Source organism: Callorhinchus milii, unplaced genomic scaffold (genome assembly GCF_018977255.1).
Source record: "Callorhinchus milii isolate IMCB2004 unplaced genomic scaffold, IMCB_Cmil_1.0 Scaffold8, whole genome shotgun sequence".
In the NCBI taxonomy this organism is placed as follows: Eukaryota; Metazoa; Chordata; class Chondrichthyes; order Chimaeriformes; family Callorhinchidae; genus Callorhinchus; species Callorhinchus milii.
This window is the reverse complement of record NW_024704749.1, coordinates 1,397,543-1,410,398: the sequence shown is the minus strand read 5'-3', so window position 1 is coordinate 1,410,398 and position 12,856 is coordinate 1,397,543. Positions and strand designations below refer to the sequence as shown.

The 12,856-nt window shown below is 40.9% G+C and overlaps 1 protein-coding gene across 4 annotated transcripts in view; it reads left to right on the top strand.

Moving 5' to 3' along the window:
• Nucleotides 1-12,856, top strand: part of eif4enif1 (eukaryotic translation initiation factor 4E nuclear import factor 1) — a 33,662-nt gene that overhangs the window by 19,203 nt on the left and 1,603 nt on the right. For 3 of the 4 annotated variants that reach the window (XM_042337430.1, XM_042337428.1, XM_042337427.1), the window contains 8 exons: nt 445-656; nt 3,117-3,288; nt 4,072-4,157; nt 4,666-4,814; nt 8,142-8,232; nt 8,311-8,437; nt 9,759-10,106; nt 11,125-11,295. In XM_042337430.1, the coding sequence (XP_042193364.1) occupies nt 445-656; nt 3,117-3,288; nt 4,072-4,157; nt 4,666-4,814; nt 8,142-8,232; nt 8,311-8,437; nt 9,759-10,106; nt 11,125-11,295 (1,356 nt within the window). The remainder of the gene's footprint in view (nt 1-444; nt 657-3,116; nt 3,289-4,071; nt 4,158-4,665; nt 4,815-8,141; nt 8,233-8,310; nt 8,438-9,758; nt 10,107-11,124; nt 11,296-12,856) is intronic. The other variant, XM_042337429.1, reaches the window with a different exon arrangement.

Genomic DNA, 12,856 nt, shown 5'->3' with positions numbered 1-12,856 from the left:
AATTTCAAGTGGAAATCTTTATCCATGGTTGATCTTTTATTGGAATCCTGATTTGTTTTTGTCAGGATCCTGTAAAGCAAACCAATGTTTATAGCTTTACAATACTCTGTTGTAAAGTAAAATATCAGTTTTTTCTTCAATTTAGCATTAATTTGTCTCCTGTAGTTTGAAACTTCCTTTTTCAGTGCTTCAATGTTGAGATGATTCATTACTTTTGATTACTTGCGCTCGAACTAAATGTAACTATTAAACAGTGATGTTCAATGTACAATGTTGAATAATGTGGACAAGTAACTTTGAGTAAACCTGTTTTGTGTACATCTGGTCTTTCAAAAAAAGTGATCCCATGAGTGTATAAATTGAGGCTGTTTGATGCAACCAAACTGCAGCTAGCTTTTACTCAGGATGTGTGTGCATGAATTCATGATTTTTTTTGGTTTGCAGCTCAGACTGGTGTGGTCTTGTCTGTAGAAGAGGTGGAGGCAGGGCTGAAAGGCCTTAAAGTGGAGCCAGAAAGGAAACTTGCCACTCCATTCATGGTTGAGCACCTGGAGCAGGCTTTAACAGTGCAGAAAAGGGACAGCGATATGACTGCTTTCAATAAACTAGTTAACTGTATGAAGGCAAGTGGAACTCTACCATCACAACAAAAACCGGTAAGTAAAGGCTGTGCTGAGCAGCTCAAACTTGTCTTAAAGTTAAGTCGTTTTGGAAAGGGATTCTAATTGTTTTCTATTACTGCTGTTCATAAGAAAGTGATGGGCATAATTTTCTGTTAAAGACTCCTCTGTGGGAAACTGACTTGTGCTTTGTGGATTTTGATAATCGTTGAGCTGTTTGTCATCCAGTGCAATTTCATTCCCTTTGTCAAAGCAAATACCGGATTTAGCAATGTCATACTGGGTAGTGCAGACAATGCATTCAAACCATTAAGGCTATTGAAATGTGTATAAGTTCTGCTTAGAAGTGATGTACTATAGTCAGAAAGGAAACTTGCCACTGCATTTATGGTTGAAGTTGAAATGCCATTTGGTCATCCAGAATGGAAAGTGTGTTTGTACAGGGCGACCAGAAAGTTGTGATACCATTACAATGGTGTCTTAAAGAAATTATGATTTTTTTTAGATAATAGGGTATTATCACAACATTTTGGCCACCCTGTATATTTGGTAACTGTTGGGAAGATGTATTCTCACCAATAAGGTAAGATACTTGTACATGATTTAGCGAGGTCATCTCTCCACAACTTGTCTAATTCTTAGAATCTAAGACTAAAGATGTATAATTACGATGACTGAAATTCTATTAGCTTTGTAAGAACATTGTATCAGTTGTATTCTAAGCAACAGATACCCACTAAGCTATGCAGTTCAATGTTCCCATATTCAAGGAGCATGACCTCTTGACTATATACTGGAATATAGATTTTAATAGCTTGAAACTAATTTCAAGTAAAAGGGAAAATTATTGGGTTGGAAAATAACCATCAAATGAAGGTTTATTCACTCTTAATCAAAGCAACACCAGATTAAGAAATGTCAAATTGTGGGCAGTGCAGGCAATGTATTCAGACCCAGCAAAGATCATTAAACCAGATTACAAACATGAAAATTAACTTGTGCATCAAGGTGGAATATTTGTTTTTTTTAAAAAGGATGAAAAGAAGATTGTCTTATCTAACTTCCTTCATGAAGTATGAAAATAACCTATTCCAGCTAATGTTCTTTGGCACGGTAGATATTGCCTGATCAACTTTACTCTGACATTGCATCTGAAATTGCCAGTGGAAAGTCATGACTTTGTGTAGAAATTGTCTAGAATTCTGAAAGGCCTTTGTCATATGTTGTCTCTGAGGGGAGAAAGTAAATAGATGAATGACAGCTGCTAAATGGGATGGGAAAATCCACAGTTTTTGAATATATAAAAAAATTATGGTTCAAGTGCAATTTAGGACAATACATACTTAAGGTCTTTGCTGCTGTAGTGGAAGACGATGGGTTTGGTTCCACTTACTGTGGAAGGCGATTAAGGACCTTCATCTGAAACTTTTCATTCAAATTCCTATTCTAATACAAACAGCACAAATTAATATATTCCAAGGGTTCTATCCCATGTAACGGGCACTATTTAATTTTACACTGTTCCTCCTCCGAACGTAGGGTGATGCAGACTGCTTTATTTTATTAATCAGCCATTTAACCAATATTGGTCTTGTGTATTTGCATAATCTTTTCACTTTTTTGCAAAATAAGCTTTGCTGACGTGTTTTGCAAGATGTGTATTTTGGGAACGTGTATCTGTGCTGATTGAGGGCAGAGTGCGTGGCTTCCAATCTTTTAGTTCCCAGATTCAAATTAACCTGAAGGTCACAAGGAGTCTCCATTACTATACCTGGAGTGTGCTGTCCTTCATCAGCTTTCTCTGTTGGTTGTGGTTGGTTATGAGGTGATGTTCCAGCTTGCAGAGGATTTGTATTCTGACTTTGCTCAGATTAAATGTGAAGGACTGTGTGCTTAGCACTCTGTTACATAACATCCTAGAAGCTTAACTCCCATATCTTTCTCTCCCTTCCCCCATTGCTGGGCCAAAATCCCATTGTACATTTTGAGCGTTGACCCTAAATAAATGAAAATCATGTTAAATTTAAAAAATGAGGGGGTGCTTTCACAGCAGTAATCTGAAGTTGAACTAGTTTCTCAACCTAATATAACCATGATGTTATTTACTGTTCCTTATGCCACTGTTTGCACCTCATATAAAGTGACCCGTGATGTTTTTTTTGTCTTGGATTTTAAATTTTGGAATCTATTTTACCAGTTTAATATAGAATTAGCTCATGATAACATTCCTGCAAAATCCTTCGTGCTGGATAGGATACGTTTAAGACGCCTCCTTTGATAACTCGTTTGACTTTGTGTTCACATTATCCTTCCAGTTGCATGTAACGTTCCAGGCTTTGCTCTGGTCAGCTCTCCTTCCATCTAACGCTATCTGCCACTACCTTTCCATTTCTCTGGTTTTCGGTTCTTAAAGCCTATTCTGTGTCCTCACAAGATCTTAAAGATTCCATTGAATTCCATATATCTGCTTGGATTAAGCTTTGTGTTTTTGTTCAGGAGATTGCACCACATCGTGTGATAGGTCCTCCATCACCAGATATTCTCGGTGATCTACTTGGCTGCCAGAATCAAGCACCTACTTTACTGAATCAGCGAGGAAGGTCTTCCCCGCTATCAACTTTCCGTCAACCATCTCCCTCCGAGTTCTTCAGAGTGAAGTCACCGATTGGTAAGTTTAAAATAGCAGCAAATTCTTTACCAAGTTGATCTCCAAACTAGCTATATTTATCCACTGTATTTGAGGTGGCAAAAGTTCAATAGTATTTACTGAGTTCTTTCCTGTTTAGGAGAACAGGAGAAAGGTGTCCATCCCTTTAAGTCTGTTCTGTCAGTTTTATCTCACAAGATTGTTTTTAATCCCAATGTCTGCCCTTTCATAGCTCTAGTACCCAAGGATCTAACTTTCATTTAAACATCCCTATTGATTCAGTCTCTCCAGCTTTCTGGAGCAGAGCATCCCATAGATTTACAACAATCTATCAAGAAATGCTTCAAAACATAGATTTGATTTTTTTATAAAAAAAGCCATTTAGTATGGAAGAAGACAAACCATTTTATTGGTATTTATTTGACTTCACGACAGCTGGATTATGCATGTCGTGTGCATGTTGTTAGGAATTGGACAAGCAGATCTGATCTTTCTCCCTGTTCTTTGGTTCTTTAGTTGCTGTATCATTGATGTGGTTGGTATAGAAAACTGTATCTAAATTTATATTGTGCCACAGTTCATGGAAGCTCTAACGTGGGCTGTGGAGAAATTTCACTTGTTAATTTAATTCATAGTTGAGTTGGTTTCTGACTATTCTAACAGTGCTAGAAGTTTAACTGGTAAACCCGTCATCTTGAAGTCTGGATGATGGGTTTATGCCCCTAATTTCCTATTACCATTAAGACTGAGATAAAACTAGACCAACTGCTGGCTGGAGTCACTTACATCTGCATTTCTTTCCAGGTTATCCTCAAAGTGCTCCGCATCTTAGAGATCAATTTTCAGGATTAGCACTGTCCAAAGGTCATTCGCCTATTCCACACCCACAGGTAGGAGATGGAAACCGTTTTAAACTGCTTAGAAAATGATTTTGCTAAGAAAGTTAAATTGGAATGTCGACCATCGCATTTGAAAAGAAATGTCTTGAGCTACGACTGAAGTCATTTATCAGATGCAACCTGAGTAACATTTTAGACTTCCGATTTGTGTTCCAGCAGATATTTCACTGGATATACCAGTCACTTTCTAAAGGACACTGAATATCTGAACTGCCCAAATCAACTTTTTTTTATTGTTTAACTGTTTGCTTTTGCCTCCTTTGCCAGGCTTTCATCAAAACAGCCAGAAGAGAAAATGGAAGATACTTAAATTAATAATCTTTGCATTTGATATAGCGCCTTAGCACATCTTCTAGACATCTCAAAGTGCTTCACAGGATATACTGTAAAGTAAATTGACTATGTTTTATGGGAGAAACGCGACAGCCAATTGCACAGCAGCGTCCCCGCAACCAGTCGTGGATTGAGTGACCAAATTATTGCTAATTGTTTTTCCTAGGTTATTAATCAATCCCAACTGGATATGCAGCGGGGCAGCTTGGAAGGCTTCCCTTATGCACAAGACTTGCACATGCCGGGAGGGGACGTTTACCAGCCAGGATTTGGGAAGATCCAACCCGATCTGAGCAGGGATGGCTCCAGGAATAGGTAAGAAACTTAGTTTGCAGAAGAACTTAGCCACCGAGACTTTAATGTCTGTGCAACTGACCCCTTACAACTGCAGTTCCTGTAAGTGTGTTTTTTTAAAAAAAAATTCAAACCTAGTTTCATTGGAGCAGAGAAGGTTGAAGAGGATACCTGATACAGGATGTACAAAGTTGAGGTGTTTTGACAGTATATCTGAATGCACGAAGCATTTGTAACAAGATAGATGAATTAGTTGCACAAATAGAGACAAACCGGTATGATCTCGTAGCCATCACCGAGACATGGTTACAGGGTGATCAGGGATGGGAACTGAATATTCCCGGCTACGTGGTATATAGGAAAAATAGGCGATGTGGTAAACGAGGAGGGGGAGTGGCCCTGCTAATAAAGGATGGGATAAAAACAGTAGAGAGGAAAGATTTTAAATCTGAAAAGCAAGATGTAGAGTCAGTATGGGTAGAGATACGTAACTTCAAGGGGCAGAAAACTATAGTGGGAGTAGTTTATAGACCCCCAAACAGTGGTCAAAGTATCGCTCAAGGTATAAATCAAGAGATTAGTGGAGCATGTAGCAAAGGAAAGACACTAATTGTGGGTGATTTTAACCTGCACATAGACTGGGACAACCAAATTGGGAAAGGTAACATAGAAGAGGAGTTTATAGAATGTATTAGAGATAATTTTCTAGATCAATATGCTGAGGAGCCGACCAGGGAACAAGCCATATTAGACCTTGTTTTGTGTAATGAAACAGGGCTGATCAGCAAACTGGAACTTAAGGCTCCTCTCGGGCAAAGCGATCATAATATGATGGAATTTAGCGTTAAGTTAGAGAGGGAAGTAGTTAAGTCTGAAGCAAAAGTCTTCAATTTAAATCGAGCCAACTTTGCTGGTATGAGAGAGGATTTAGCCAGAATAAACTGGGAGACTAAACTTAAAGATTTGACGGTAGACCAGCAATGGCAGACATTCAAGGAGATAGTGCAAAATTCCCAACGAGCACATATTCCTTTGAGGAATAAGAATGCCATGGGAAAGGTGGTGCAGCCATGGCTAACTAGAGCAGTTAGGGAAAGTATCAAATCAAAAGAAAAAGCCTATAAAACAGCGAAGATGAGTAGTAAACCCGAGGATTGGGAGAACTTTAGGGAACAACAGAGGAGGACCAAAAAATTGATCAAGAGGGAGAAAATAGATTACGAGGGCAAACTAGCAAAGAACATAAAAACAGACTCCAAGAGTTTTTACAAATATATAAAGAGGAAAAGGCTAGCGAGGGTGAATGTGGGTCCATTACAGGCAGAGACCGGAGGAATTATAATAGGGGACAAAGACATGGCAGAGTCATTAAACAAGTATTTTTCTACAGTCTTCACCGTAGAAGACACTGGAAACATACCAAAAATAGAGGACCAAGAAGACAATGTTAGCGAGCAACTTAGGGAGATTAACATTAGTAAAGAGATGGTTCTAGGTAAATTGTCGGGTCTTAAAACCGATAAATCCCCTGGACCGGATGGCCTGCATCCGAGAGTTTTAAAGGAGGTGGCTACTGAGATAGTGGATGGCATGTCTATAATCTTCCAAAAGTCTGTGGATACTGGAAAAGTTCCCATTGATTGGAAGATTGCAAACGTAACTCCACTATTTAAGAAGGGTGGGAGAGAAAATAGGGAAAACTATAGACCAGTTAGTTGTAGGGAAAATTCTTGAGTCCTTAATAAAAGACGTAGTTATGGGATACCTGGAAGACCATAAAAAGATTAGGCAGAGTCAACATGGCTTTACAAAAGGGAAGTCATGCTTGACTAACCTTTTAGAATTTTTTGAGGATGTATCCAGCAGGTTGGATAAGGGGGAACCAGTAGATGTGGTATATTTGGATTTTAGGAAGGCATTTGACAAGGTGCCACACAAAAGGCTGTTACTCAAGATCAAGGCCCACGGGATTAATGGGAAAATATTAACATGGATAGAAGAGTGGCTATCGGGTAGAAAGCAGAGAGTAGTGATAAACGGATCATTCTCGAATTGGCAGGAGATGTAACTAGTGGAGTGCCACAAGGATCAGTGCTTGGGCCTCAGCTATTTACCATTTACACCAATGATCTGGACGAGGACATTGAATGTAATGTGTCTAAATTCGCGGATGATACTAATCGGCAGCAGAGTGAGCTCTCAGGATGATGCAAAAAGATAGGCGCGGAGAGTGGGCAAGTAGGTGGCAGATGAAATTCAATGTTAGCAAGTGTGAAATTATTCACCTCGGTAGCAAGAATAAAAGAACAGATTATTTTCTGGAAGGGGAGAAGTTAGATAGTGTTAGTATTCAAAGGGATTTGGGTGTCCTTGTACACCAGTCCCAAAAAGTTAGTTTGCAGGTGCAGCAGCAACTAAGAAGGCGAACGGCAGTTAGCGTTCATTGCAAAAGGTTTAGAATATAAGAGTAGGGAAGTCTTGCTGCAACTGTATAGGGCTTTGGTGAGACCGCACCGAGAGTATTGTGTGCAGTTTTGGTCCTTATTTAAAAAAGGACATACTTGCCCTCGAGGGGGTGCAGCGTAGATTCACTCGGTTAGTTCCTGGGATGAGGGGACTGACCTATGAGGATAGGCTGAATAAACGAGGGCTGTATTCTCTAGAGTACGTACAGAAGAATTAGGGGGATCTTATTGAAACTTATAAGATTCTTAAAGGGCTGATAAAGTAGACACTGAGGGTCTGTTTCCCCGGTAGGAGAATCTATAACCAGGGGTCACAGTCTTAAAATTAATTAAAATTAATTAATTAAAATTAGAACAGAGTTGAGGAAACATTTCTTCACTCAGAGGGTAGTGAACTTATGGAATTCACTACCCCAGAAGGCTGTAGATGCTCAGTCCTTGAACATTTTCAAGGCTGAGACTGATAGATTCTTGAAAAATAGAGGGATATGGGAATAAGGCAGGTAATCAGAGTTAGGTGAGAAGATCAGCCATGATCTTATTGAATGGCGGAGCAGACATGAAGGGCCGAATGGCCTACTCCTGCTCCTAATTCTTATGTTCTTATGTTCTTAAATGGGGAACAGCTATTTCCACTGGTAGGGAAGCAGAGTTTGAGTTGCAGGGAGATCCTGTAGTTTTAGTTGGGACATGGAATACCTTGCTGAGTAAGGTGGTACAGTTCACTACGAGCTTCAAGAGGGAAGTAGATGAGTATTTGAAGGATGGAGACTTAATGGGGGTGTGGGGTAAGGCAGATAGTGGGATTGCCAGTGTAGACTTGATGGCCAAATGGCCTTCGATGCTGTAGTTTTTGATTCTATGAAACCTTGCCTGATTCTAGGCAGCAGCGAATTAGCCGATCACCTGTACCAGGAAATCAACAGAGACTGAATTCAGCATCACCATCTCAAGCTTCTTCATTTACTAACATGGTGAGAATTCCTCTTGTCTCTTGACTTCAGTACTTTGCTGTGATGTTCAGTGGTTACAGTGTGTGATTGGTGTTTCAGCTTTCCCCATCCTTCACACCTACCTCAGTAATTCGGAAAATGTTTGAAAGCAAAGAGAAGGGGAAAGATGGGAAGGAAAATCAGGCGGCCAAAGAGTGTCCAGAGGATGGACATGGACTAATTGAAGGTATTGGATGATTTTCTACATTAATCACTTCACTTGCTGAACTTGCATTGGTCTGAACATTTAAGAACCATAGAAATTTACAACACAGGAGCCCATTCTGGCCTATGTCTCCGCTGGCTCTTTTGAGAGTAAACCTTTCAGTATTACAAGTATAAGATAGCGACTAGGGAATCTAAAAGAGAATTTAGAAGGAACTACTTGACTCAGAGGGTAGTGAGATTGTGGAACTCGCTGCCTGAAGCAGTGGGTGCATCAGATAGTAAAGATGCATTCAAGACGTTCAAATAAGAGAAGGGGAAATAGAAAGGTATGGGAGGGAGTAAAGAATAGGTGGTGTATAAACACCAGCAGAGACTGGTTGGGCCAATTGGCCTATTTCCATGCTGTGCATTTGTAATCCCACTTTAATAGTCCCATTTACCTGCCCTTAAGTATAATAAATATTATAATGATAAACGCATTTGATAATAGTGAGTTCATGTCATTGAAACATCTCAAGTGGCTCACAGGATCCACTGTAAAATGGAATGGCTGTATTTTGTGAGTGAACACAGCAGCCAATTGCGCACAGCAATGTCCCACAAACAGCCATGGAGTGAGTGACCAATTTTATTCGAGGGATTTGTTGACCAGGATGCTGGGAGAAATTCTCTTTTCAAACAGTTCCATGGGATCTCTAACATCCACCTGAACAAGCAGACAAGACCTTGGTTTAATGGTGGCACCTCTGACAGCACACTCCCAGCACTGCAGTCGAGGGTCATCTTAGACTTTGATTCCAAGTCCCGATGTAGGGCTTGAACCCACAAAATTCTGACTCTGAGGCGAGAGAAAGAGTGCGACCACTGCCAGGCTGGTGCCCATTCCCTTCACTGCCAGTTTCCAAGTGCAGGTCATGTGTTTGATCAGTTCGGTCTTTCAAATATAACTCCAACTTACTTACAGAGTCTGACTTGCTGCTGTTTTGTTGCATTGCATTTAATTTTTATTATAAGGAAGGAGGGACTAAACTAGAAGCCTTGTAAAGCTCAACAACCTTATATAATTGCCCAAGGGAACAGGGGCAGAGAGTCAACTAACCTTGGATAACTACTGCATTATGGCAAATGCTAATGTTTTCGGATTAAATTGGTTCAGAGACGATCAGACCTATTTTCATCTCGGCACCACAGCTGTAACATTCGTAAGCTCTCCCAGGTGCTACCCTGCATGAAGGGCACCATACAAATGCAAGTTGTTGTTGTTTTAGACATCTGCTTGTGTGTTCTGACACTGAAATCACTTCAACTTTTGGCCATTTTTCCTGCTGTTGCTTGTGCAGATCACTTGTCTCCCGTGTCCCTGTTGGAAAACTCTGAAAGGGGAACGTCTCCTATCGGGATGCGGCCTTCGACGTTTCCGAGATCAGCGTGTACAACTCCCCAGTTAAATCAGATGCGCTTCACCAAAGACCACGACTACAGACCCAAGTCGGCGGGTAGAAAGACTCCCACCAGGGCTTCCCCGATTCCTGGATCTCCATTTTCTCGTCCGGTTTGTCCTGCGCCCCTGGTCTCTCATGTGCCGTTTGTCCGATCGTCTCCTCCTCACTTGCCGCCAGTGGTAGTCCAGAGGATGCTGGCACAGGGAATGACGCCACAGCAGTTTCATCCAGCTCTTGTGCATGCAGGTGAGTAGCCATTCAGCAGTTTGCTCAATGTCTGAAGCTGGTTCTTTTCAAATGGCTTTTCGTGTTTTCTACACTTAATTCTTTCTCCGCCCCCACCTTCTCCAACCCCCAGCCTTACAGAGCTCAACAAACTTATATAATTGAGCAAGGGAGAATTATCTGGGGGGCAGCGAGTGAGCTAACCTTGGATAAACTACTGCAATAGAGAAAATCCAGATATTTTCTGATTGAATTTCTTCAAAGAAGATCTGCTGTCCCACGTAAAATTGGTTTAGTAAGTCCATGTTCTTCGAGGTATAGGCCCACAGAACAAACCTCCCTGTGATCGGGTACACGTAACTAACGGTGTCAAACAATTCATGCAGAAACTGAATCCTCTTTCTAATGGATTAATAATACTTGCATTTGATATAGTGCCATTGAGTCGTCTCAAAGCGCTTCAAGGGATATACTGCAAAGTGAATTGACTGTATTTTGTGGGCGAAACGCGGCAGCCAATTGTGCACAGCAGCGTCCCACAAACAGTCGTGGATTGAGGGACCACATTTTTTTGGGAGGGTTTATTACCCCCTAACAACCAGGTTCCTGCTTACTGCGAGATAAACAAATTTGTGGAGTAAGGAAACTTGCCTAAAGTTTTGCCCTGACCCTCATGGGTCCTTGCTTTAATTCATAAACCTTCATAATAATAATTATTATAATCTTTAGAGGATTATGAATGTTTAGCAGAATAAAGGGCTTTTATGATTCTGGCTCCAGTATGCTTCGACCTAAAAATTATCAGCTTGACCTTCTGATCTTCACTTTGAACATGTAAATTCAGCAACATTCTGTCTCAATCTGTTAAAGCACGATCTTTGGAAATTCCTCTCACTGTAAAAATGAAATGGTTTGTGACTTCAGTGCTGAGGAATCTTATGCCCAAACAATTGTACTCCGGTGACTGATGCACTAAATGATCTGGAAAGCTGAATGAACTGATCTTGCCTATACCTAGTTTCTCGAATCTCTCTCGCAGGTTTGTTCCCTTCTGGTGTGGATCTGTCCCATTTGCAGGGCATTCCCCCTCCCCTGCTTGGACAGACTTTCTACCCTCTCCCAGCCAGCGGCCACCCCCTGCTGAACACTCGAGCTACACAAATGCAGTCATCCGGGGCACCACTCCAGCACCTGGCAGTCATGAGACAAGGTAACCATTCCAGACCATATCATGTAAGGTGTTAAGCAGTGAGCTCTGGACAATAAAATGCAGTCACTTTCATTCATCTAAAGCCTTTGCTTTAACTAAACAACTCGAGCATCGAACAAATGTAGTCGCGCACTGAGCAAGGGAATGGCAGACTTAGAAAACTTGATTTGTTTTTCAGTGCCAACTTGTCATCTCACATCAGATGTACAAAAGTTATTTCTGTAACACTTAAGAACTAAACATTAACAGTGAGTGCTTTTTGGTTGAATCAAAATGTCCAACAAAGTTGATTGCGCTTGAGTTATTAGGATTTGGCTCTCAATGCCAGCTTCTCTGGGCTTCTTGGGAAAACTTTGCTGCATTTGAAAGGGAAAATCTTCACAAAAATGGGGGTGTTTCTTCTGTTTAGTATTCACTCACCAAAATTCATCTGAAAAGTTCAAATGAGTTGGCTGCTCGTCTTGTTGTTTGTCGGGTGATTGATGCTGGGTGAATGTCGGCTAGTTTGCACCGTTCCGCACAAAGGAAGTGGTGATCTGATGCCCAGGAAGTTGGTCTGTCTTTGCGGGGAGGTTGAAAGGCCGTCTCTGTCCTGTTACTGCAATGGTTGGGATTTCATGAATATCAACACATGTTTATAATAAGGTTCCACTGTTGTTCCGTGGTGCCCCCTGGTGGTCAAACACAAGTACTGGGCCTCATCTTAATGAACAGCATAATAATAATAATAATAATAATCCTTGCATTTGATATAGCGCTTTTGACGTCGGGAGGACGTCCCAAAGCACTTCACAGAACACACTGTAAAGTGAATTGACTGTATATTTGTGGGCGAACGCAGCAGCCAATTGCGCACAGCAATGTCCCACAAACAGTCGTGGATTGAAAATGACCAATTTATTATCGTTTTTGGTTTTGGAGGGATTATTATTAGGCTCTGTGTGGAGTAAGGAAACTTGCCCAAGGTTTCGCCCTCTGCCTGGAATTGAACTCAAGTCTCTCACTTGCAAAGCGAGTGCTCTAACCACTGAGCCGTCTACGCCAGTGAGCTACTTTGACAGATTAACATTGAACGTAGTATTAATTTCGTTGAACCTTTGGATGAGGGAATTGGAAAGGAATATAACTACTGGCTTAAGATCCCTCTTTTGGTCATCTTTAATTCACTTTAAATTTAAATACAGTCACTCCACTTTACCGTATTTCCTGTGAAGCTCTTTGAGACGTCTCAACAACGTGATAAGGCGCTGGATCAAATGCAAGGATTTATTATCATCTTTGCCCTCTGCACCCCTCTTGGCTTCCGCCAGCAGTGTTAAGTGCTTTGAAGCGTTCTTCAGATACAAATGCAACCGCCAAAGGCAGTTACTCTTTGTAGATAAATGTCGATAACATTTAATTAACTATTGCAGATCCAATGTGGGTCAGAACAGTTGACTGATTTGTGGAATGTTTACATAGCTCCTGCTATTAAACTTGCTTTAGATAGATATCTGCTGGGGAGTGTTGTAGTATTGGGCTGACTTGTCAATGGTTTGCGGTAATGTAAATCAAACTGATA